Source organism: Myxine glutinosa, chromosome 11, assembly GCF_964187855.1.
Source record: "Myxine glutinosa chromosome 11, kmMyxGlut1.1, whole genome shotgun sequence".
NCBI classification, from domain to species: domain Eukaryota; kingdom Metazoa; phylum Chordata; class Myxini; order Myxiniformes; family Myxinidae; genus Myxine; species Myxine glutinosa.
The window spans coordinates 127,201,043-127,225,769 of record NC_136271.1 but is presented as its reverse complement, the minus strand read 5'-3'; the positions used below and the strand labels follow the sequence as shown (position 1 = coordinate 127,225,769).

General features: G+C 50.5%; 1 protein-coding gene across 1 annotated transcript in view; it reads right to left on the bottom strand.

Moving 5' to 3' along the window:
• EXOC4 (exocyst complex component 4) overlaps window positions 1-5,237 on the bottom strand; it is a 314,735-nt gene extending 309,498 nt beyond the window's left edge. Inside the window, exon 1 of the mRNA XM_068131080.2 lies at window positions 5,049-5,237. Coding sequence (XP_067987181.2) covers window positions 5,049-5,122 — 74 coding nt within the window. The 5' untranslated portion in view covers window positions 5,123-5,237. The remainder of the gene's footprint in view (window positions 1-5,048) is intronic.
• Between the last annotated feature and the right edge of the window lie 19,490 nt (window positions 5,238-24,727).

Sequence of the window (24,727 nt, the reverse complement as noted above, 5' to 3'; positions counted from 1 at the left end):
CCTTCTCACACAATCTTCCCACCTCAACCACAGTCTACCTCTTTTCCTCCAACTTCGCTCCCCCAACCTATCCGCTCTTTTTGCCATTTTATCTTCCCCCATCCACACTTAGTGTCCAGCCCACTACAGCCGGCTTTTTTTTTAACAATCGCCCATCTGCATACCAATCTCCTACTTCAGTTCATCAATCCTCCTTCTACCGACCCTCTTCAGTCCTGCAATCCTCCTGGCCCAGTTATCGCAAAACCGGAAAGCCTCTGTTGTAGTCTCTCTCAGTCTCCGTCTCCAGACTGGATAGATAGCCAGCATTATACAAGACACGAGAACTTTCCCTTTCAATTTCCTTGATATTTTCTGTCTGCCATCAATCCCTCCACATTCCTCCATGCACTCACACCTACCTGTATCCTCCTCCGCACCTCTGCCTCCGATATACCATCCCCAGTTAATGTCCCCCCAGATACTCAAACCCATTTCCCTGCATGACCTCCATCCCTTCTAATCTGACATCAACTTCGTTTCTCTACTGCCCGACACATCACCTTAGTCTTCTCCATACTCATCTTCAATCCATGTTTCCAGAATGCCTCCTTCCACTCCCAAGTACTTCCTGCATCTCCCACTCTGCTAGAACAGCCAGATCTTCCGCATACATCATCGGGATTTGGATTTTAGGAGATGTACTGTGAGAGGGTTGCTCGCAGACCATGTGAGCCCTGCAGAAACCTGGGTGGAGGGCTAAGGGGGAAGGCAGAGAACGGTAAAGGCAGAGGGTGTAAGAACAGAAAAGGAGGCGGTAGAAGAAAAGAGACCATCCTCCGTAGACCTCCGTGGACCTCTGTAGACCCCCACAGACCTGTCTGTGATATGAAAGTGATAGACCCAGAGTGATAGACTCAGCTTGGGTCGAAATACCATGTTCAATCACGAGTTGGGCAAGTTTGCTGATCATCCATGCTCAAGGTCCCTAAATGGATCTGGCAAGGTTGTGTAACAGAATGGCGTTTCTTCACTCAAATTGGATCGTATCACGCCAGATAGAGAAGGGAAAATCAGATTACAGGGTGGGCCATTTATCTATTCCAGGTTTTGAACCCGCTGTACTTCTGTTGCCTGGAAACGACTGGGCATGTGAACATGACTGGGCAAACAAGTGGAACATGTCTTTCAATCCTGACAAATCTCACACTCTTACGATGTCTCTCCGAAAAGACCGACTGGACAACCCTCCCATCTACTTTCTGAATAATCCTCTCCAAGAAGTTCTGTCACTCAAGCTTTTGGGTCTCACTATCTGCCATGATCTTTCCTGGGAAAACCACATTTCCAAGCTGGCCTCCAAAGCCAGTCGCCGACTGGGAATCCTCCGTCATGCGAAGTCCTTCCTTGGCACACCTGAGCTCCTCACCACATACAAGGCTTTCATCCGCAGCTCAATGGAATACTGCTCTCCCCTCTGGGCTGGTGCTCCTGCCTCACACCTAGCTCGTCTTCACGCTGTTGAAACCAAAGCGTTCAGAATCATTGGAATCTCCCGCGATGACGCTATCTCCGAGGGCCCTTCACTTACTCACCGCAGGCAGGTTGGTGGTCTTTCCGTCTTCTACCGACTCCTCTCCAGCCTTGCTCCCCCAGCTCTCTCTGGGCTCTGTCCCCCAAATATTCCTGCAGGTCGCACAAGATCTGCCTGCAACCCTCTTATGGTTAAACTACCAAAATCAAGACTCTCTGCTCACCTTCACTCCTTCATTCCTCTTTTCTCCCGCCTCTGGAACAAACTCCCTCACTCTCTTCAATCCCACTCCTCCCTCCAGGTCTTTAAAACGGCTGTTCACCACCATCTCTTATCTTCCCCAATCCAAAACCTTGATCTTTTCTACCCCCGCTAATTTCACCCCAAATCCACTTTTTTGAGGTGACTTTTGTCTTCTTTCCTGGAAGTCCTTGGTGTCCTTGCGTTTTATACCTATCCTGTCTCCCCCCGGGCCCTCTGCCTCCCACACATCTCCCGATGTCCCTGCCCTCAAATGTTGTGTTTGTGTGCTTCCTCCCCTTCTCTCCCCATCTTGGCGACCGCTCCCCTTTATATATACTTTGTTTGCTTGTTTGATTTGTTTGTTTGATAAATGTTAGCTCTTTCACGAGCCTCGACTCTGTATACCCAAAAAAAAAAAAAAAACAAAAAAAAAACGAAGTCAAACAAAATATTCTTGCGATTCTGCAAACCAGCACTGTCCAAAGCAATGGCACCCAACATACAGTTTCCCGAGTTGGATTTTTTTTTTCCTTCTAAAACGTTCAGATAGTCCTCCCTTTTGTGTAGTGGGTGTCATGGGTCAATATGAGTTGTGTGGGACTAGCTAGGGATTTTCTCTCTTCATCTACTATCAGTGGAGGGCGTGCGCGCGCGCGTGTGTGTGTGTGTGTGTGTGTGTGTGTGTGTGTGTGTGTGTGTGTGTGTGTGTGTGTGTGTGTGTGTGTGTGTGTGTGTGTGTGTGTGTGTGTGTGTGTGTGTGTGTGTGTGTGTGTGTGTGTGTGTGTGTGTGTGTCATCTTTTTGTGGAGTTCTACTGGAGCTTTCTCAGGTGGAGTGTGATACACAAAAATTATTGTCATAATCTCCCGAGTTGATTATATTAGGCCAATTAACTACAAATAATCCAGAAGAGTTCCCATGTTTTAAGCATATGCCATGTTAAGGTGTATAGCGCATCTTAATATGTCCGATGGCACAGCATGGCATTGTAATTACGAAATAAATAACAAAAAGAATGATAACATTGTCACAAAGCATACATTAATTAATACTATGATATTAACAGTAATAAGAAGTATATATAATCACCCCCAAACCACCCCCCTGGCCCAAGCACATCAGGACTTGGTGAAAGGCAAGCTAATGCTCAAGCAGGACAGCAGGCAGGTATGCTACATGGCCGTGAAGACCGATAAAAAATTGTGTCCAATGGACCAACTAGTCTCTAACACAGCGCTATCCCCATAGTCTCCATGGAAGTAGACCAGCTCATTTGCATAGCCATACCAAAACATGGTTCAAATTCCCATGCCAATTCCCAACGGTCATCGCCACTCAAGGTGGGATGGCATCGTCATTGTGGGTGTTTTTTTAGGAGACACCATCTCCTTAATGCATGTCCATTGGCTCCCGAAGGGAGCTCATTCACCCTTTAACAGGTATTGTTTTTAGTCCTGCAGGGTGTCAAGCCAGAAGGTTGTCCGTTTAGTCGCCGACTACAGGACCATGCAGCAGGTAGTACTGGGTTACAAGGGTTGCAAGCGTGCAACACATTCTTCTGACCCATCCCTTTACTTGTGCGGTGGATAGGCAACAGACCGCCGTCTCAATCGCTCCCGAAAATAACAAGAATGACCACACTGTGGTCACAACCTGTGACAAAAGCTGCTAACAGGCCAATTGGGAAACGCGCTATTTAAAAAACTAGTGAGATACCAGTGCTACGCACAGGTAGGAGGCCAGAAGCAAACATGCAATGCAGATACGGCGAATGCTAAAGCATGAAACCAATAAATTCCACATTCCTGTAACACCTTCAGTCACATGTCAGACATGGACAGCAAGTTCATGAAGGACTTCCATGAAAAACGTACCCGTTCGCATACAAACGGGTACGTTCACGTATAGAAACATCGATCGTGGGACCATGGCGAATCTGCATATGGCGATCCGTGAAGTTCACGTTTAGAAAGTAGAAACCATCACGGCATGTCCATGTCGTCATTCACTTGAACTCGATATCTCTTTGTTCATTCCAAACAACATAACTCCAATCACAAATTAATCACAAAATAAACTTTTAACAACATTGTTAGTTTCCTTCATTGTAAAAACTACCAAGTCAACAGTTAAAAGAATTTTGAGCCGATAAGTGTTACGGCCTTGGCAAGATCGATGGAGTCAGCGATCTGTTAGCTTATACACCGCCCAAATAACTATGTGGCATTCTCTCATGTAGAGATTAAACTCACGTCGTTTGAACTTTGGCCGAGGACATTATTTACTTCTAATGACGTTTATATACGAATCAAAAAGAAGATAATTGGTTTTGTGTCGTCCTTTCCGCATATCTCGTGGGATTGTGAGTTGGAGAGATGACCGTGATGGTGGGGAGGGGGTTGGCATTCTCTCAAGCAAGGATTCAACCCATATCCTTATAAAAGGTCTTTCTCCAAAGTCACCGAGTCTGATCGGTGCAGCCGTTTGTGCGGCACCCGGGAAAATAACCTTACGCACGAGTCCAAACCTGAAAATACTGGAGGCCAAAGCTGAAATTGGAAAAACAATATACCCTATTTTACTCCAGGAGATCCCAGGATTACCCACCCAAAATATCGTTGCGATCGGTTCAGCTGTTTTTGCGGTACCTTTGAAGGGACGGACAGACGGACGGACATTTGGTGAATGATAGCAAGATTAACTCAACACCTTCCTCCATGCATTCTGACGGGCTTTATTAAACCTTACGAATTCGACATACGATTACATTTTTCTTCATGTTTACGGGCAGTGTACAAAAATTGCAATAAATCTGGACACTGTACAATCAACAGAGCCCTACAGACTTAATGTGTTAGGCCCACCAGAAACCAAGATGGCGACCAGTGTCATTTCCGATTTCGTCTGGGTGCTATGGTGGGTGGAGCGAAGCGACAGATGTGGGTGTGGTCCGGCAGCTGTCCGACCAATGGGTGCACGTTTCAAAAATCGACCCACAATCTCTTATAAACCTCGGTCCTTCCTAAGACATGTCGCGGTAAAGATAACCAGGGTTTTGTATCCGAGGCAAACAACGTGTGTACTGCTTCTGTGCATATATAATAGACTGTGGTTATATAGGTCGGATAATTTAAATTGAGAGTCCGAATTGTCAAATAAAAATATATAAACTTTCATTTAAATAAATTATATTGAAAGAGAAACTTATGCAAGGGGATTATTGCGCTAATAATGAAGAGGGCGTTATTGTGGTGGTGGCGGTGGTTGTGCTACAACACAACTATTACACATACCGAATAACTGATATAAGGAGGCCGGATGGGTCCTTTGACTTGCTGGTTCCCTTCAAACGTTGCTCCGCAGCCATCGCTGAAACCGCACCCACTCGACTCGCGTGACAACAGGAAGCGTTTTCCAGTACGGAAGCCTCATTGGTCAGTTTCAGCCTCACGTAAACCCTATTATTGGATTGCGTCTTCCAAAAAGAATGGCGCTTAATGAATAAATTGCGTTTCTGAATAAATATTATTTACCTTCTTCATAAAAAATCATTATAGTTATTATATTCCACTAAGTGAACCTAGTAACGAAATTAATATTATATAATGTGGCATTAATATATCGCAACCGAGCAATATTAAATCTGCAGCTATACACTACATTAAAAAATATCCCATTCCTCGCAAACACAACGTTGCTGCAACTTTTAAAAACGTTTTCCAGGGCGAAAAGCAAATAGCAATGTCGAGCAACGTTGCGTGTTTGCTGGATTATTGAACACACCGCCGATAGTTCGGTCCTGGCTTCATGGTTGGAGCGTCCGCTCTCGAGTCTGAGAGGTCGGAGGTTCTAACCCCGTCCGAGTCACCAAAGACTATAAAATGGTACGTGCTGCGGCTGCTGCCTCCGTGCTTCATGCTGAGCATTTAAAAAAGGATAGAGCACGGACAAATAACTATAGGTTGGCAGCCGTAGCGCAGGCACTAAGAGACTCTTCCTCCTGTGTTGAAGTTCCTTGTACGAAAGGGAACTCTTAATATCGTTAACAACTCATGAGGCGAACATTTGGCTCAAGTTGTTTTCGTTCGAGTTCGATTCCAAAGCCCATAATAAATTGTCTTCACACTGCTAGGCCGATGGGTGGGTGTTGCATCATTCAGTCCGCCAACTACCGTAGGGTGGCTTCCTGAGGGTGTCTGTCTGGCGCCCGCGGACAAAGCGAAATATTGCACACTCCCCTCCCCGTCCCCATCCAACTCCCACCACTACCTCCACTCCCTACCTCCACCCTCTCCCTCCACCCCCTACCTCCACCTCCATCCTCTCCCTCCATCCCTCTACCTCCACCCTTTACCTCCATCCTCTCCCTCCAGCCTCTACCTCCCTCTCTACCTCCATCCTCTACATGCACCCTCTACCTCCATCCTCCACCCTCTACCTCCAGTACACCACTGTACCATCATATATATAGTTGCCAACATTGAGAGTTAAAAGACGTGCGATGGAAAGGATCCGTGGTGCGAGGAAGGGTCTGGGAAGCATGCTGCGCCTTCTCCTCTCCATCCACCCTCTCCCTCCACCCTCTACCTCCACCCTCTCCCTCCATCCTCTACCTCCACCCTCTCCCTCCATCCTCTCCATCCACCCTCTACCTCCATCCTCTCCATCCACCCTCTCCCTCCATCCTCTCCATCCACCCTCTCCCTCCATCCTCTACCTCCACCCTCTCCCTCCATCCTCTACCTCCACCCTCTACCTCCATCCTCTACCTCCACCCTCTCCCTCCATCCTCTCCATCCACCCTCTCCCTCCATCCTCTCCATCCACCCTCTCCCTCCATCCTCTCCATCCACCCTCTCCCTCCATCCTCTCCCTCCACCCTCTACCTCCACCCTCTCCCTCCATCCTCTCCCTCCATCCTCTCCATCCACCCTCTCCCTCCATCCTCTCCCTCCACCCTCTACCTCCCTCCTCTACCTCCACCCTCCACCTCCATCCTCTACCTCCACCCTCTACCTCCATCCTCCACCCTCTACCCCCAGTACACCACTGTACCATCATATATAGTTCCCAACATTGAGAGTTAAAAGACGTGCGATGGAAAGGATCCGTGGTGCGAGGAAGGGTCTGGGAAGCATGCTGCGCCTTCTCCTCTCCATCCATCCTCTCCATCCATCCTCTACCTCCACCCTCTCCCTCCATCCTCTCCCTCCACTCTCTCCCTCCATCCTCTCCCTCCATCCTCTCCATCCACCCTCTCCCTCCATCCTCTCCCTCCACCCTCTACCTCCAGTCTACCTCCACCCTCCACCTCCATCCTCTACCTCCACCCTCTACCTCCATCCTCCACCCTCTACCTCCAGTACACCACTGTACCATCATATATAGTTGCCAACATTGAGAGTTAAAAGACGTGCGATGGAAAGGATCCATGGTGCGAGGAAGGGTCTGAGAAGCATGCTGCACCTTCTCCACCCCCTCCCTTCATCCTCTCCATCCACCCTCTCCCTCCATCCTCTCCATCCACCCTCTCCCTCCATCCTCTCCATCCACCCTCTCCCTCCATCCTCTCCCTCCACCCTCTACCTCCATCCTCTACCTCCACCCTCTCCCTCCACCCTCTCCATCTTCTACCGCCACCCTCTCCCTCCACCCTCTACCTCCATCCTCTACCGCCATCCTCTCCCTCCATCCTCTACCGCCACCCTCTACCTCTACCTCCACCCACTACCTCCAGTACACCACTGTACCATCACATATAGTTGCCAACATTGAGAGTTAAAAGACGTGCGATGGAAAGGATCCATGGTGCGAGGAAGGGTCTGGGCATCATGCTGCACCTTCTCCACCCCCTCCCTTCATCCTCTCCATCCACCCTCTCCCTCCATCCTCTCCATCCACCCTCTCCCTCCATCCTCTCCAGCCACCCTCTCCCTCCATCCTCTCCCTCCACCTCCCTGCTCTACCTCCACCCTCTACCTCCATCCTTTACCGCCATCCTCTCCCTCCACCCTCTACCTCCATCCTCTACCGCCATCCTCTCCCTCCATCCTCTACCGCCACCCTCTACCTCTACCTCCACCCACTACCTCCAGTACACCACTGTACCATCACATATAGTTGCCAACATTGAGAGTTAAAAGACGTGCGATGGAAAGGATCCATGGTGCGAGGAAGGGTCTGGGCATCATGCTGCACCTTCTCCACCCCCTCCCTTCATCCTCTCCATCCACCCTCTCCCTCCATCCTCTCCATCCACCCTCTCCCTCCATCCTCTCCAGCCACCCTCTCCCTCCATCCTCTCCCTCCACCTCCCTGCTCTACCTCCACCCTCTACCTCCATCCTTTACCGCCATCCTCTCCCTCCACCCTCTACCTCCATCCTCTACCGCCATCCTCTCCCTCCATCCTCTACCGCCACCCTCTACCTCTACCTCCACCCACTACCTCCAGTACACCACTGTACCATCACATATAGTTGCCAACATTGAGAGTTAAAAGACGTGCGATGGAAAGGATCCATGGTGCGAGGAAGGGTCTGGGAAGCATGCTGCACCTTCTCTACCTGCGCAGGTATGATGGGCAGAATGGCCTCCTCCCATGCTTGTGCGTAGGTGAAGACCTGAGGTTATATCACACACCGGGTCTGGTGCGCAGGTATGATGGGCAGAATGGCCTCCTCCCATGCTTGTGCGTAGGTGAAGACCTGAGGTTAAATCGCACACCGGGTTTGGTGCGCAGGTATGATGGGCAGAATGGCCTCCTCCCTTGCTTATGCGTAGGTGAAGACCTGAGGTTATATCACACACCGGGTTTGGTGCGCAGGTATGATTGGCAGAATGGCCTCCTCCCATGCTTGTGCGTCGGTGAAGACCTGAGGTTATATCACACACCGGGTTTGGTGCGCAGGTATGATGGGCAGAATGGCCTCCTCACATGCCTGTGCGTAGGTGAAGACCTGAGGTTATATCACACACCGGGTTTGGTGCGCAGGTATGATGGGCAGAATGGCCTCCTCCCATGCTTGTGCAAAGGTGAAGACCTGAGGTTATATCACACACCGGGTCTGGTGCGCAGGTATGATGGGCAGAATGGCCTCCTCCCATGCCTGTGCATAGGTGAAGACCTGAGGTTATATCACACACCGGGTCTGGTGCGCAGGTATCATGGGCAGAATGGCCTCCTCCCATGCCTGTGCATAGGTGAAGACCTGAGGTTATATCACACAGGTCACAGATTGTCCAATGTGTTTTAACGTTGGAGTGATGGTGCCTCTTAGGCCGTGTGAACAACTTCTTTTTAGCCACGTCTGTTTTTCCTTGTCGTTCCTTGTATTAAATCACCGGACACGAAATTAATTAGCCTGAGATTCCCCTGAAACTAGTCCCAAAGTCACCTGAGACTTGTCCACGTTTTTACTCGTTTCCTTTTGATCTGCAGAGAGAATGTCGCATGAATTTTCATCGCGGCATAAATAATCTCTCGGTGTTTCTGAAGCTGATTCACAGCTTTGTGAGACCCTCTTCAGGGACGTGCCAAGTGAGCTCCAGAAGCTGCTTAGCTCCTGCCTTTTGTGACATGCAATTGTCTCCCCAGCCTCACTAATATAGTGAGGCCTTTCAGGTTTACCATAAACATGTCGCATCCTTATAGTTTGTGCCTTGTGCCCGTCTCCCTGGCCTTAATCAAATTACCTCCTCACTGCCATTGGGCTCTCCCCCATTCTGGTGCTTCCGCACAGGCTTTACTCGGGCAATGAGGATGCACCTACCATCGTCGACACTACCTGTTACTGGCAAGTACCTATTGGCACGACATGATACTGAGTATTCGCATGCATTGCGCTGACCTGCTCTTAAAGAGAAAGTGAGGGCGGCTGCTCTGGGCCTAGATTTATAACAAATGGAGATTGACCTTTGGATAAGGTTTTTGCATATTGGTTGTTTCTAGGTGACTACAATATGGCCTGAGATGTTTTCAGCAGAGGTGAGGAATTCTGTGTTGGGGAAATCACTTTTGCTTAATTGCATTTGTAGGCATTTTGGTTCAGCTGATGATGTCAGTGCCCATTGGTATTTGACATGCAGAGACTTTACTATTCATGGTTTTGATGTCCCCTTGAACGTTTGAATGATTATTTTATTGTGTTTACTTGATTCAATGAATGTTTGCAGTTGTTAAATCCCTATTTTTTTTATTTTTTTTTGTTAAATACAGTGCCTTCAGAAAGTATTCACACCCCTTGACTTTTTCACATTTTGTTGTTACAGTCCGAATTTAAAATGGATTAAACTGAGACATTTTGTCACTGACCTACACAAAAGACCCTATAATGTCAAAGTGGATTTTTTTAAATAATTCTTTTTTACAAAATAATTAAAAACGAAAACCTGAAATGTCTCGAGTCTAAGTATTCAACCCCTTTGCTATGACACTTCAAATTGAGCTCAGGTGCATCCAATTTCCTTTGATCATCCTTGAGATGTCTCTACAACTTGATTGGAGTCTACCTGTGGCCAATTTAATTGATTGGACATGATGTAGAAAGAAACACATCTTTCTATTTGAAGTACCACAGTTGAGAGTGCATGTCAGAGCAAAAACTCGACCTTGAAGTCCAAGGAACTCTCCGTAAAACTGCAATAACGAATTGTGAGGAGGCATAGATCTGTGGAAGGATATAAAACAATTTCTAGAGGATTGAAAGTTCCCAAGAGCACAGCGAGCTCCATCAATAGGAAATGGAAAGAATATGGAACAACCCAGACTCTTCGTAGAACTGGCCGTCCCAAACTGAGCAACCGGGCAAGAATGACCTTGGTCACCGAGGTGACCAAGAATCCAATGACTACTCTGACAAAACTACAACGGTCCTTGGCTGAGATGGGAGAACCTGCTGGAGGACAAACAGTCTCTGGAACACTTCACAAATCTAAGCTTCATGGGAGAGTGGCCAGACGGAAGCCACTCCTGAGAAAAAGGGCCATGACAGTACACCTGGAGCTTGCAAACAAAAAGGCACGTGAAAGACACTTCTGTGGTCTGAGACGAAAATTGAACTCTTTGGCCTGAATGTAAAGTGCTACATCTGGCGGAAACCGAGCATAGCTCATCGCCCATCTAACACCATCCCTGCTGTGTAGCATGGTGGTGGCAGCATCATGCTATGGGGATGTTTTTCAGCAGCAGGAACTGGGACACTTGTATGGATAGAGGAAACAATGAATGGAGCCAAATACAGGCAAATCCTTGAGGAGAACCTGCTTCAGAGTGAAAAAGATCTCAGACTGAGGCGAAGATTTACATTCCAACAGGACAATGACCCCCAAATATACAGACAAAGCAACATCGGAACGGCTTCAGAACAAGAAGGTGAAAGTCCTTGAGTGGCCCAGCCAAAGCCCAGACTTGAATCCCACTGAGAATCTCTGGAAAGATTTGAAGATTCCTGTTCACCAACACTCTCCATCCAACTTTCCAGAGCTTGATCAAATCTGCATGGAAGAATGGGAGAAACTCCCCAAATCCAGATGTGCAAAGCTGATACAGACATACCCAAGAAGGCTCGAAGCTGTAATCACTGCCAAAGGTGCTTCTGAGTCGGGGATGAAATAACATAAATTATATATGTCTGTATTTAAATTTTAAGTATTTTGTAAAAATTTATTTTTTAAAATACCACTTTGACATTATGGGGTATTATGTGCAGATCAGTGACAAAAAAATCTCAATTTAATCCATTTTCAATTCAGGGTGCAACAATAAAATGTGAAAAAAGCAAGTCGTATGAATACTATCTGAAGGCACTGTATATGTATGAATATAGGCCATAATAAAAGGCCATAATTATATATTGCCATATTAAAAAGCACAAACCCCCATCCCCTCGTAATGTTGGGGGGGGGGGGGGGGAGTCGACTTATAAATTCTTGTGAACTCACCCCTTCTTACTTCTCCCCCCCCCCCCCCCCCCTTCCCCTACAAGGCAATTCTCTTTATGTATGTGTGTTTGTATGTCTTAAAAAATCAAGAAACTGACATAAACAAGCGTTCGCCACGGCCCCCCGTCGGTGAAGTGATGTGAGTAGACAAAGTGGAAGACGCAAGGCGGCCATCTTGGATTTTGACGTGGCGACCCACTTTTCAATAGCGTTCTTCCTTATGTCAAGATACACCCACACACCAGATTAGAAGTTGGTGCTTCGCTTATTTTTCAAGATATTTCGCTCACAAGGTTCAGACATATATATGGTGGCGGCCATCTTGGATTCTGACGTGGCGACCCAATTTTCAATAGCGTTCTTCCTTATGTCTAGATACACCCACACACCAGATTAGAAGTTGGTACTTCGCTTATTTTTCAAGATATTCCGCTCACAAGGTTCAGACATATAGCCTATATGGTGGCAGCCATCTTGGATTTAGACGTGGCGACCCAATTTTCAATAGCGTTCTTCCTTATGCCGAGATACACCCACACACCAGATTAGAAGTTGGTACTTCGCTTATTTTTCAAGATATTCCGCTCACAAGGTTCAGACATATATATGGTGGCAGCCATCTTGGATTTTGACGTGGCGACCCAATTTTCAATAGCGTTCTTGCTTGTGCCGAGATACACCCACACACCAGATTAGAAGTTGGTACTTCGCTTATTTTTCAAGATATTCCGCTCACAAGGTTCCGACATACATGGCAGCGGCCATCTTGGATTTTGACGTGGGTTGCACCCACACACAAAATTAGAATTCGGTCCTTCGCTTACTCACGCACGCACGCACGCACGCACAGACTGACGCACACATGCACGGACGGACGCACGCACGGACACACACACGGACGGAGGGGAAAACCATAGTCCCCCTTTCGCTCCGCGGTGCGACGGGGGACAAAAAAAGGACATGGGGCCATTTGGCCCATCATTGCCGTGGTGCACTCTCACATTCATTTTTGCTACACATTTAAAGATGCATCTTCGTGATGGTTTTGCTGAAGTCTAAGTAACCAGATCTTGAACGGATGACCCAGCTTGTACATTTATACTGAAAGCTGAAATATTTTTTAAATTCTCTTAACTATTACTTTTCCACCCAATGAGAGCCTGTCTTTATGACCTTCTCACCATTGCATGAGTGTAAATATCTCTCTGGATTAAACATTCGCTCAGACTTTGTAAAACCATTCAGCACCTGCGGCAGTTAGAGGAGCTGAGCCCACTCTTTGTGGGAGCGAGCTTGTGATATCTACCTGTATCAGTCCAAAACAGTGACGGTGAAAAAAAAGGCATTAATGTTTCACATTAGAGGTTAACAGATGACATGTAAACACCTGGGTGTGTGAATATATTTATAGTGCAGTTCTTACTGCCCACAAAGCAATTACACTCTTTAAGATAGCAAGCGGTGTGTACTGTGTATCATGGTGTTGTAGGGATATCTGAGACGACCAGACCACTTGCTATCCGGAATGGCAGAGCCATTACATCTTCACCCCCAAAAGTGATCCGCTGGTCCCCTAACTACCAGATTCCTACTTACTGCTTGGTAAACACCAAAAGTGATCCGCTGGTCCCCTAACTACCAGATTCCTACTTACTGCTTGGTAAACACCAAAAGTGATCCGCTGGTCCCCTAACTACCAGATTCCTACTTACTGCTTGGTAAACACCAAAAGTGATCTGCTGGTCCCCTAACTACCAGATTCCTACTTACTGCTTGGTAAACACCAAAAGTGATCCGCTGGTCCCCTAACTACCAGATTCCTACTTACTGCTTGGTAAACACCAAAAGTGATCCACTGGTCCCCTAACTACCAGATTCCTACTTACTGCTTGGTAAACACCAAAAGTGATCCACTGGTCCCCTAACTACCAGATTCCTACTTACTGCTTGGTAAACACCATAAGTGATCTGCTGGTCCCCTAACTACCAGATTCCTACTTACTGCTTGGTAAACACCAAAAGTGATCCGCTGGTCCCCTAACTACCAGATTCCTACTTACTGCTTGGTAAACACCAAAAGTGATCCGCTGGTCCCCTAACTACCAGATTCCTACTTACTGCTTGCTTGGTAAACACCAAAAGTGATCTGCTGGTCCCCTAACTACCAGATTCCTACTTACTGCTTAGTAAACACCAAAAGTGATCCACTGGTCCCCTAACTACCAGATTCCTACTTACTGCTTGGTAACCACCAAAAGTGATCCGCTGGTCCCCAAACAACCAGATTCCTACTTAATGCTTGGTAACCACCAAAAGTGATCCGCTGGTCCCATAACTACCAGATTCCTACTTACTGCTTGGTAACCACCAAAAGTGATCCGCTGGTCCCGTAACTACCAGATTCCTACTTACTGCTTGGTAAACACCAAAAGTGATCTGATGGTCCCCTAACTACCAGATTCCTACTTACTGCTTGGTAAACACCAAAAGTGGTGTGCTGGTCCCCTAACAACCAGATTCCTCCTTACTGCTTGGTAAACACCAAAAGTGGTCCGCTGGTCCCCTAACAACCAGATTCCTACTTACTGCTTGGTAAACACCAAAAGTGGTCCGCTGGTCCCCTAACAACCAGATTCCTCCTTACTGCTTGGTAAACACCAAAAGTGGTCCGCTGGTCCCCGAACTACCGTTTTCTTACTTGCTGCATGGTAAACACCAAAAGTGATCTGCTGGTCCCCTAACTACCAGATTCCTACTTACTGCTTCGTAACCACCAAAAGTGATCCGATGGTCCCCTAACTACCAGAATCCTACTTACTGCTTGGTAAACACCAAAAGTGATCCGCTGGTCCCCGAACTACCGTTTTCTTACTTGCTGCATGGTAAATACCAAAAGTGACCCGCTGGTCCCCTAACAACCAGATTCCTCCTTACTGCTTGGTAAACACCAAAGTGATCTGCTGGTCCCCTAACTACCAGATTCCTACTTACTGCTTAGTAAACACCAAAAGTGATCTGCTGGTCCCCTAACTACCAGATTCCTCCTTACTGCTGGGTAAACACCAAAAGTGATCTGCTGGTCCCCTAACAACCAGATTCCTACTTACTGCTTGGTAACCACCAAAAGTGATCCGATGGTCCCCTAACTACCAGATTCCTACTTACTGCTTGGTAAACACCAAAAGTGATCCGCTGGTCCCCGAACTACCGTTTTCTTACTTGCTGCATGGTAAATACCAAAAGTGACCCGCTGGTCCCCTAACAACCAGATTCCTCCTTACTGCTTGGTAAACACCAAAGTGATCTGCTGGTCCCCTAACTACCAGATTCCTACTTACTGCTTAGTAAACACCAAAAGTGATCTGCTGGTCCCCTAACTACCAGATTCCTACTTACTGCTTGGTAACCACCAAAAGTGATCCGATGGTCCCCTAACTACCAGATTCCTACTTACTGCTTGGTAACCACCAAAAGTGATCCGCTGGTCCCCTAACAACCAGATTCCTACTTACTGCTTGGTAAACACCAAAAGTGATCCGCTGGTCCCCTAACTACCAGATTCCTACTTACTGCTTGGTAAACACCAAAAGTGATCCGCTGGTCCCCTAACTACCAGATTCCTACTTACTGCTTAGTAAACACCAAAAGTGATCTGCTGGTCCCCTAACTACCAGATTCCTACTTACTGCTTAGTAAACACCAAAAGTGATCCGCTGGTCCCCTAACTACCAGATTCCTACTTACTGCTTGGTAAACACCAAAAGTGATCCGCTGGTCCCCTAACTACCAGATTCCTACTTACTGCTTAGTAAACACCAAAAGTGATCCGCTGGTCACCTAACTACCAGATTTCTACTTGCTGCTTGGTAAACACCAAAAGTGATCCGCTGTTCCCCGAACTACCAGATTCCTACTTACTGCTTGGTAACCACCAAAAGTGATCCGCTGGTCCCCTAACAACCAGATTCCTCCTTATTGCTTGGTAAACACCAAAAGTGATCCACTGGTCCCCTAACTACCAGATTCCTACTTACTGCTTGGTAAACACCAAAAGTGATCCGCTGGTCCCCTAACTACCAGATTCCTACTTACTGCTTGGTAAACACCAAAAGTGATCTGCTGGTCCCCTAACTACCAGATTCCTATTTACTGCTTGGTAAACACCAAAAGTGATCTGCTGGTCCCCTAACAACCAGATTCCTACTCACTGCTTGGTAAACACCAAAAGTGATCCACTGGTCACCTAACTACCAGATTTCTACTTGCTGCTTGGTAAACACCAAAAGTGATCTGCTGGTCCCCTAACAACCAGATTCCTACTCACTGCTTGGTAAACACCAAAAGTGATCCGCTGTTCCCCGAACTACCAGATTCCTACTTACCGCTTGGTAACCACCAAAAGTGATCCGCTGGTCCCCTAACTACCAGATTCCTACTTACGGCTTGGTAAACACCAAAAGTGGTCCGCTGGTCCTCTAACCACCAGATTCCTACTTACTGCACGGTAAACACCAAAAGTGATCCGCTGGTCACCTAACTACCAGATTTCTATTTGCTGCTTGGTAAACACCAAAAGTGATCCGCTGGTCACCTAACTACCATATTTCTACTTGCTGCTTGGTAAACACCAAAAGTGATCCACTGGTCCCCTAACTACCAGATTCCTACTTACTGCTTGGTAAACACCAAAAGTGATCCGATGGTCCCCTAACTACCAGATTCCTACTTACTGCTTGGTAACCACCAAAAGTGACCCGCTGGTCCCCTAACTACCAGATTCCTACTTACTGCACGGTAAACACCAAACGTGATCCGCTGGTCACCTAACTACCAGATTTCTACTTGCTGCTTGGTAAACACCAAAAGTGATCCACTGGTCCCCTAACTACCAGATTCCTACTTGCTGCTTGCAGAGGCTTTCGGAATAATGAAACTTGCCTAAGGTGTCACACCGGCCGGAAATCAAATTTGGATACTCTCACCTGAAGGTTGAGTGCCCTATCCACAACACCGTGAAGCTCCAAGAATACATGGATATCAGAAGGAACTCTGTATGAGATTCGAAATGGGGGCCAGATACACATTTATAACAATCAATTCCCAATTATGATTACCTTGGCCCCTCCATTGATGCAAAAGCCTTCATCTTTTCACCTTCTTCAACGCATGCTGCAAACTAAGAATCCACTTCGAAAATCCTCTTATTAGTAGTCAAAGAGCATCGTGTCGGATTGTTGTAATCATAATTGGTAATTGTTTTGTAATTGAACATGTATCTTTCCTCCATTTTCAATCTTCCATAAATTGGGGCAGGTTCATCCTGATTGTCGGCTGTTTCCTATTAAATGTCAAATGTAGAAAGAAAAGTCGAACTTTGAAATCCCTTGGCCATTTAAATAAAAGTCAGCCTCGGGGAGGTCATGGAGTCCCATAACTGTTCAAAGACCATCGGTGCACTCGGAAATGAACGCACCCAGGTGAAGGTGTGGCGGACACGAAAGCACTGACGCGGTGACATCACCCCGCACACCAAGTGGGGATGGGCCACGCCAGGGAGAGAGGCGTGGCCTCACGATATACGCGGAGCGCGCAGCCCTGAGCAGCTTAGTGCTGCAGTTTGAGTACTTTGAATAAAGACTCTTTTATGAACCGCGTTGTCCGCTTGCTCTTTGCGTAAGCATTAGCGTGCGCAGCATCGCGCTTCATATGGTGACCTCGACGTTGGATCTGCCGTAGCGATCCTTCCGAACACGACGCCATTGCAATGGCCAACGACAAGGCAATGGCGATTAAACTTCCCGAATTTTGGGAGGCCCAGGCCGAAGTCTGGTTCATTCAAGCCGAAGCCCAATTTCAGCTTCGGCGCCTCACCAACGACGACATGCGCTACTGCCACGTCGTCGCCTCCCTCGGGCCCGGCACGGCCGCTCGAGTTGTGTCCGTCCTTCGCCACCCACCGGACGGCCACAAGTACGAGGCACTCAAGCGGCTACTCCTAGCCACGTTCGGCCTCACGGACGACGCACGGGCCGACCGCCTCCTGGATCTCCCCGAGCTCGGTGACACGCGCCCGTCGGTCAGAATGGACCATATGCTGTCACTGTTGGGCGACGAAGCCCCCGGTTCTCTATTCCGGGCGCTTTTCCGTCGCCAACTTCCAGCGCAGGTTCGCCTCGCGTTGGCCGGGACCGGGCTAACGGAACCCCGAGCATTGGCAGCCGAGGCGGACAGGTACTTCGCGGCTTCGGATACGCGGGCGAGAGTCGGCGCGGCCGTCACGGACCTCGAGGCTGATGCTGCTGATCCACAGCATCAGCTTCCACAGCATATGCAGCATGCTGATACGCCCCTCGTGACCGCCGCCACGCCCCGCCCACCGCCGCGGCGAAAACCGCTAACTCCACCGGCCTGGCGGAGCCAGCCACACTCCTCCAGCTCCACCACCTGGTGCTGGTTCCACGCCAAGTTTGGCCACGAGGCTCGGCAATGTCATCCGTCATGCTCCTTCAACAGGTCGGGAAACGCCCGGGCCGGCGCTCAATAGTGGCGATGAGCGCCGGCCGTTCGAGCAGCCTGCTGTTCATAACGGACACCTTATCCGGGCGCCGTTACCTGTGTGACACGGGAGCGCAGGTGAGTGTCGTTCCCGCCGGGCACGTCAGACAAGCACGCCGCGGGCGGGGGCCCCGCGCTGCTTGCCGCGAACGGGACGCCCATCCGTACGTACGGAAAACGCTGCCTCTCTCTGCGGTTCGGAGGGCAGGTTTTCCGATGGACGTTCGTCACCGCCGACGTGCCCATGGCACTGCTTGGCGCGGACTTCCTGTGCGCTAATGGGCTCCTGGTCGACGTAAAGCGCAGATGTCTTGTCCAGGCCGAGACGTTCAGCTCGCTCACTTGTGCGCTGCCCAGCTCGTCGAGCAGCTCAATGAGCGGCTTGCCAAGCGGCTTGCCGAACGTTTCGGTTCCGGCCACGTTGGTCTGTACGCTTCCGGCAGCGGGCGCATTCACCCGCCTCCTCGCCGGCTTCCCGGCCCTCACGCGGCCCACCTTCTCGGTGGGGGCCGTCAAGCACGGGGTGGCCCATCACATCCCCACCGTCGGGCCACCGGTCTACGCCCGGGCACGCCGCCTCGAGCCGACGAAGCTGGCGGGGGCAAAAGCGGTGTTCACTACCTTGGAGCGACTCGGCATCGTTCGGCGCTCAGAGAGCGCTTGGGCGTCGCCGCTGCACATCGTGCCGAAGCCCGGCGGGGGATGGCGACCGTGCGGGGACTATCGCCGTCTCAATGACGCCACCACCCCCGACCGCTACCCCGTCCCCCACATTCAGGACTTTTTCCGCCCGTTTGGCGGGCATGTCCTTCTTCTCGAAGGTGGACCTCATACGCGGCTACCATCAGGTCCCTGTCAGGCCGGAGGACGTCCCGAAGACGGCGGTCATCATGCCATTCGGACTCTTCGAGTTCCTGCGGATGCCCTTCGGTCTGAAAAATGCGGCTCAGGCGTTCCAGCGACTGATGGACAGCGTCCTGCGCGACTTGGATTTTGTCTACGTCTACCTGGACGATATCCTCGTCACCAGCGCGTCCCGCGAAGAGCACCTACGCCACCTCCGCACGCTCTTCGAACGCCTGGGCCAGCATGGCCTGATTGTGAACCCCGCAAAGTGCCGGTTCGGCGCCGCCATAATCGATTTTCTGGGGCACCGTGTCACCAGGCACGGAGCCGTCCCCCTGCCGGCCAAGGTGGAGGCGGTGAAGGGGTTTCCGCGCCCCCGCACGATCAGAGGGCTGCAGGAGTTCCTGGGCATGGTGAACTTTTACCATTGGTTCCTGCCCCGTATCGCCCAGCTCCTGCGCCCCCTGCACGAAGCTCTCCGAGGTAAGCCGGGCAAAGGCGACGTTACTTGGACCGAGCAGATGGACACGGCGTTCACGGGCGCGAAGCTCGCCTTGGCTAACGCCACCATGCTCGCGCACCCGGCGCCCGATGCACCGATCGCCCTCACCACCGACGCCTCGGACTACGCGGTGGGCGCGGTGCACGAGCAATGGGTGCGTGGAGCTTGGCAACCGCTGGCGTTCTTTAGCCGGCAGCTTCGCCCGCCCGAACGCCGTTACAGTACCTTCGACCGCGAGTTGCTCGGGCTTCACTTGGCGGTCAGGCACTTCCGCCATCTGCTCGAGGGCCGTGCGTTCACGGCCTTCGTCGACCACAAGCCGCTGATCTTCGCGATGGGCAAGGTCACCGAGCCGTGGTCGGCCCGGCAGCAGCGTCACCTCTCGGCCATGTCCGAGTACACGACGGACATCCGGCACGTCGCGGGGAAGGACAACCCGGTGGCGGATTGCCTTTCCCGGGCCGTCGCCCACGCAGTCCACCTCGGCATCGACTATGCCCGGATGGCAGCGGACCAGGCCGCTGACCCCGACGTCCAGGCCTTGCGGACCGCCGTCACGGGCCTCCGTGTCACCGAGGTGCCATTCGACGGCGCAGGCGCGGCCCTCTTGTGCGACGTCTCCCTCGGGCGTCCTCGCCCCATCGTGCCCGCGGGCTGGCAGCGCCAGGTGTTTGACGCCATCCACGGCCTGTCCCACCTGGGCGCGAGGGCCTCCCAAAGGTTGATCGCCGACAAGTTCGTCTGGCATGGCCTCCGGAAGGCCGTCCGCGGCTGGGCCAGGACGTGCCTCGCATGCCAGCGCGCCAAGGTGCACCGGCACACCCAGGCCCCGTTGGCCCCGTTGGCCCCGTTCACGGTGCCGGAACGCCGGTTTGACCACGTCCACGTGGACCTGGTGGGACCTCTGCCCCCCTCGCGGGGTTTCACCCACGTCCTCACCATGGTGGACCGCACCACCCGGTGGCCGGAGGCCGTGCCCTTGGCGTCTACGACGGCGGCGGATGTCGCGCAGGCTTTCATCGCCACCTGGGTCGCCCGGTTCGGCGCCCCCTCAGACATCTCGTCCGACCGCGGCCCCCAGTTCACCTCGGAGCTCTGGGGGGCAGTCGCGCAGGGGCTCGGGGTCCGGCTGCACCGAACCACGGCATACCACCCCCAGGCTAACGGCCTGTGTGAGCGATTTCACCGCTCATTGAAGGCCGCGCTCCGGGCCACCCTCCGCGACGGCGGCTGGGTCGACAGGCTCCCCTGGGTCCTGCTGGGCCTCCGGACGGCGCCCAAGGAGGACCTGCGCGCATCCGCGGCGGAGTTGGTCTTCGGGCAACCGCTGCGGGTGCCGGGCGAGTTCCTCCCCGACTCCACGGCACCATGGTCGCTCGGCACCATGGTCCACGGCACCATGGTCCACGGCATGGTCCACGGCACCATGGCACAGCAGCGCTCTGCTCTGCAAGAGACCGCCCAGAGGTTCGCCCCGGTGCCAACGGCATGCCACGGGCACCCACCGACGCACGTCGCCCCGGAGCTTCGCATGGTGGAGTACGTCTTTGTCCGCCACGATGCCCACCGGACACCACTGCGGCCCCCGTACGACGGGCCTTTCCACGTGCTGGAGACCGGGGCGAAGCACTTCACCCTGGACATCGGCGGTACTCCTGACCGCGTTTCTGTAGACCGCCTCAAGCCGGCCCACCTCGACGTGGACCATCCACCGCCAGTGGCCCGACCCCCGCGTCGGGGCCGCCCCCCTGCGGGCGGACCCCCGGCACCGTCCAGCCCCGCCGCCACGCCGCCCCCTGGTCCTGCTGCCGGAGGCATCCCAGATGGCATCCCTGCATCCCAGACGCCGCCAGTCGCCAGGGGGCGCTTCGGCCGGGTCATCCATTTGCCCCGCAAACTGACCCTTCAGGTGCGCGGGGATTCTGGGGGGGCGCGTGTGGCGGACACGAAAGCACTGACGCGGTGACATCACCCCGCACACCAAGTGGGGATGGGCCACGCCAGGGAGAGAGGCGTGGCCTCACGATATACGCGGAGCGCGCAGCCCTGAGCAGCTTAGTGCTGCAGTTTGAGTACTTTGAATAAAGACTCTTTTATGAACCGCGTTGTCCGCTTGCTCTTTGCGTAAGCATTAGCGTGCGCAGCATCGCGCTTCAAAGGTAACATTTGGCTTTGTCAACTCCACCGTTCATATTGTTGCGGATATGAGGACTGTATATTTTTTTTGATTGTGTGAATTATTATTATTGTTTATTCTGCGCCTCCTGCCTCCGGAGCTGTGTAAAGGTCAAAGGGCATCCCATAATTAGTCCATAAAGCATCCACACCACAGCCAATCATAGAATACCCCTGTTCAATAGTTATATCTTATTATGTGTTTTAGGGTAAGGCTGTGTCTCCCATTAATTGAAATACTCCATTGCACCAGTGAAAAGAGATAGATTCCCTTCATTCCCACTCCCAACACTTCCATTCCCCCCTTTTCGTCAATTGCAATTCGCATTGCCAACTGCATGTTGGGCGGTTTTCCCTTCATCCGCCATTGACCACGAGGCAGGGTTGGGGAAGAAAGGCGGGTCCCCACCTCGTCATAGAGGGGAGGAGTGAGTCAGCCCCACTCAACCAATCACGAACAAGGGGTTGGACTTGGAGAGGGTGTGGAGAGAAACATCGAGGAGGTTCGCGAAGGTTGAGGGGCGGGGCCTATATAACCCGCAGGCAGGGCATGTCCAAGGCAGATGAGCTTTTACAGGCAGACGAGAGGGAGCCCAAGCCGTTGAGACGAGAGGAGGTCCAAGGCAGATGAGCTGAGAAGAGAGAGGGTCCAAGAAAGAGCTGAGTTGTGAGGTCCAACAAGCAGAGATCATTCAAGGAAGCACCAAGCCTGCTATTCGTCACCTTGCTCGCGAGCGGCAGCGTCTACAGCAGCAGCAGCAACAACGCTCGCCAACCGCTTAGGGACCTGGACGGCAGTTCGGAGCAGGGCCGCGAAGGAACGGCGGCTGCCCAACGTGCGGATCGTGCTGCCGGACCCAGTGGACTTTCCTCTCCTTCCAGCCAATTCCTGTCATCATTCCCCGTGTGAGTCGTCTTCGTTTGTTCTGTCCTGGGTAGGTAATTAAGTCTGTATAAGCTAAAGATTGCACTGTGTCACCTGCGTCTTATGTGTTGTAAATAAACGTGACTGCTTTCTTTTTGCTTCCTACTTATATGTGTAAATAATAAATCCGATTACTCTTCTGTACGTCTTCTCGTCTTATTCCTTTTCCTCTTTGCATTCGGTCGTTTTAGAGTTTTCCAGATTGGGCAGCTGCGGTGCGATACGGCCAAAGTTTGGGTGGAATCGGGTTCTAGTCGGGGAATAACTGTTCGGTCGCGGTCATACCAACCGCTCGGTCAAAATAACATCTTGTCCGCGACCCGCAACAATATTTTCAAGGTTGAAGTTATTTCCCTGTAAATGTGAATCGTTCAACTTTTTGGTTTTTTTATTTGAAGGTTTTATAATGATGTATCCATGGTACATGCAGCCCAAGACATTGTCCATTTGCCCCTGATTTATTTATGTGGAACCATCCTGATTCCATAGTTTGTCCCAACGACTCCCCTTGTCCACTATTTGGTTACTGTGTCTCTGTTTATAAACTGGCTTGACGACATCGATGTCTTTCAGTCTGAGTGCCAACAATGTAGAAGAGCTGGAGGCTCTACTTGCTGACGTTGGCTATTTTAATTGGGTAACCTGGGGAAGAGAGAACATTGCACAAGGATCATTAGGGTTCTGGGCTTACAAGATGGCGTCGAGATACGAACACTCACCACTAGGCTGTTCACCCGAGGTTTGAATCCCGACCCCGACATTAAACGAGCGTACACACATTTCTGTGAGGATGATACACACATTGGTGAGTTGCCAGGCTGCCTGTGAAACACCAGGAAACAGTTTATAGCTGGACAGAGGTTCAAACCCATGCTCAACAGCTCAGAGGCACGTGCGCACACCTTTAGTCTAGGGCCTAGGCCATCCTGCCAGCACTCGGAAAGTATCTCAGAAATTAATATCCATCTTTAAAAGATTTCCAGGTGGCTGCATATTCATACATTAACAATATTCTCTCTAACAATGTAGACTTTTGTTAAAATCCCATGCTCGGTATTCTTCTGCGGCCTTGCAAAAACGCTCCAATGGAAAATGTGGAATCGTTAGTCTCGAGAAATTTTGCTTTTGCGGAAAAAAAAAATTCCTTCCTCCATCCAAGTATAATAACAAATGATTTAAGTGCACCAATTTATATCCCAGAATTTGCATTCACGCATAATGAAAAAGAAAGGAATCGTTTCACATATTAATTTTCAACCATGCTTTCCCTGCAAAGTGAAATGTTCTCATCAGAGTGTTGTGAGTGAATTTAGGCCACAGGCTCCTTGCTCATGTAAATATGCAGGGTCCCTCAACCCCAATCAAAAATCCCTGATTCAGTGGTCGGCAAGCATCGTTTTACAGATTGAGCTTGTTGTTGTTTTCTATGCAGCCGAGATGGCTGTTGGTTGCATCATTTTCTGGAAGGGCGGCTGTGCTGCCCCTGTTACCCATAAGCTGGTAGGTACTCATTTTGTCCGCCTCGCAAGGATGCCAGGCTGAGTCAACCCACCCCTGGTGTTATTTCAACAGCACGAAAGGGGCTCAAATTCAGGACCCGAAGATCTTAAACCAGCCACCTTAACCGTGATGCCAACACCAGGCTTGCACCATTGAGCTAAAGTGTCAAGATGTCCAAACACCCCAACAGAGCCCCACAGGCGAATGTAATATTTAATTTTGTATACTCAAGACTAAACTAATGTGTTGCACCAAAAAGACTAAACTCTTGCGTTTCACCAAAAAGACTAAACTCGAGTGTTTGACCAAAAAGACTAAACTCGTGTGTTTGACCAAAAAGACTAAACAAGTGTGTTGCACCAAAAAGACTAAACCCTTGCGTTTCACCAAAAAGACTAAACTCGAGTGTTTGACCAAAAAGACTAAACTCGTGTGTTTGACCAAAAAGACTAAACTCGTGGGTTGCACCAAAAAGACTAAACTCGTCTGTTGCACCAAAAAGACTAAACCAGTGTGTTGCACCAAAAA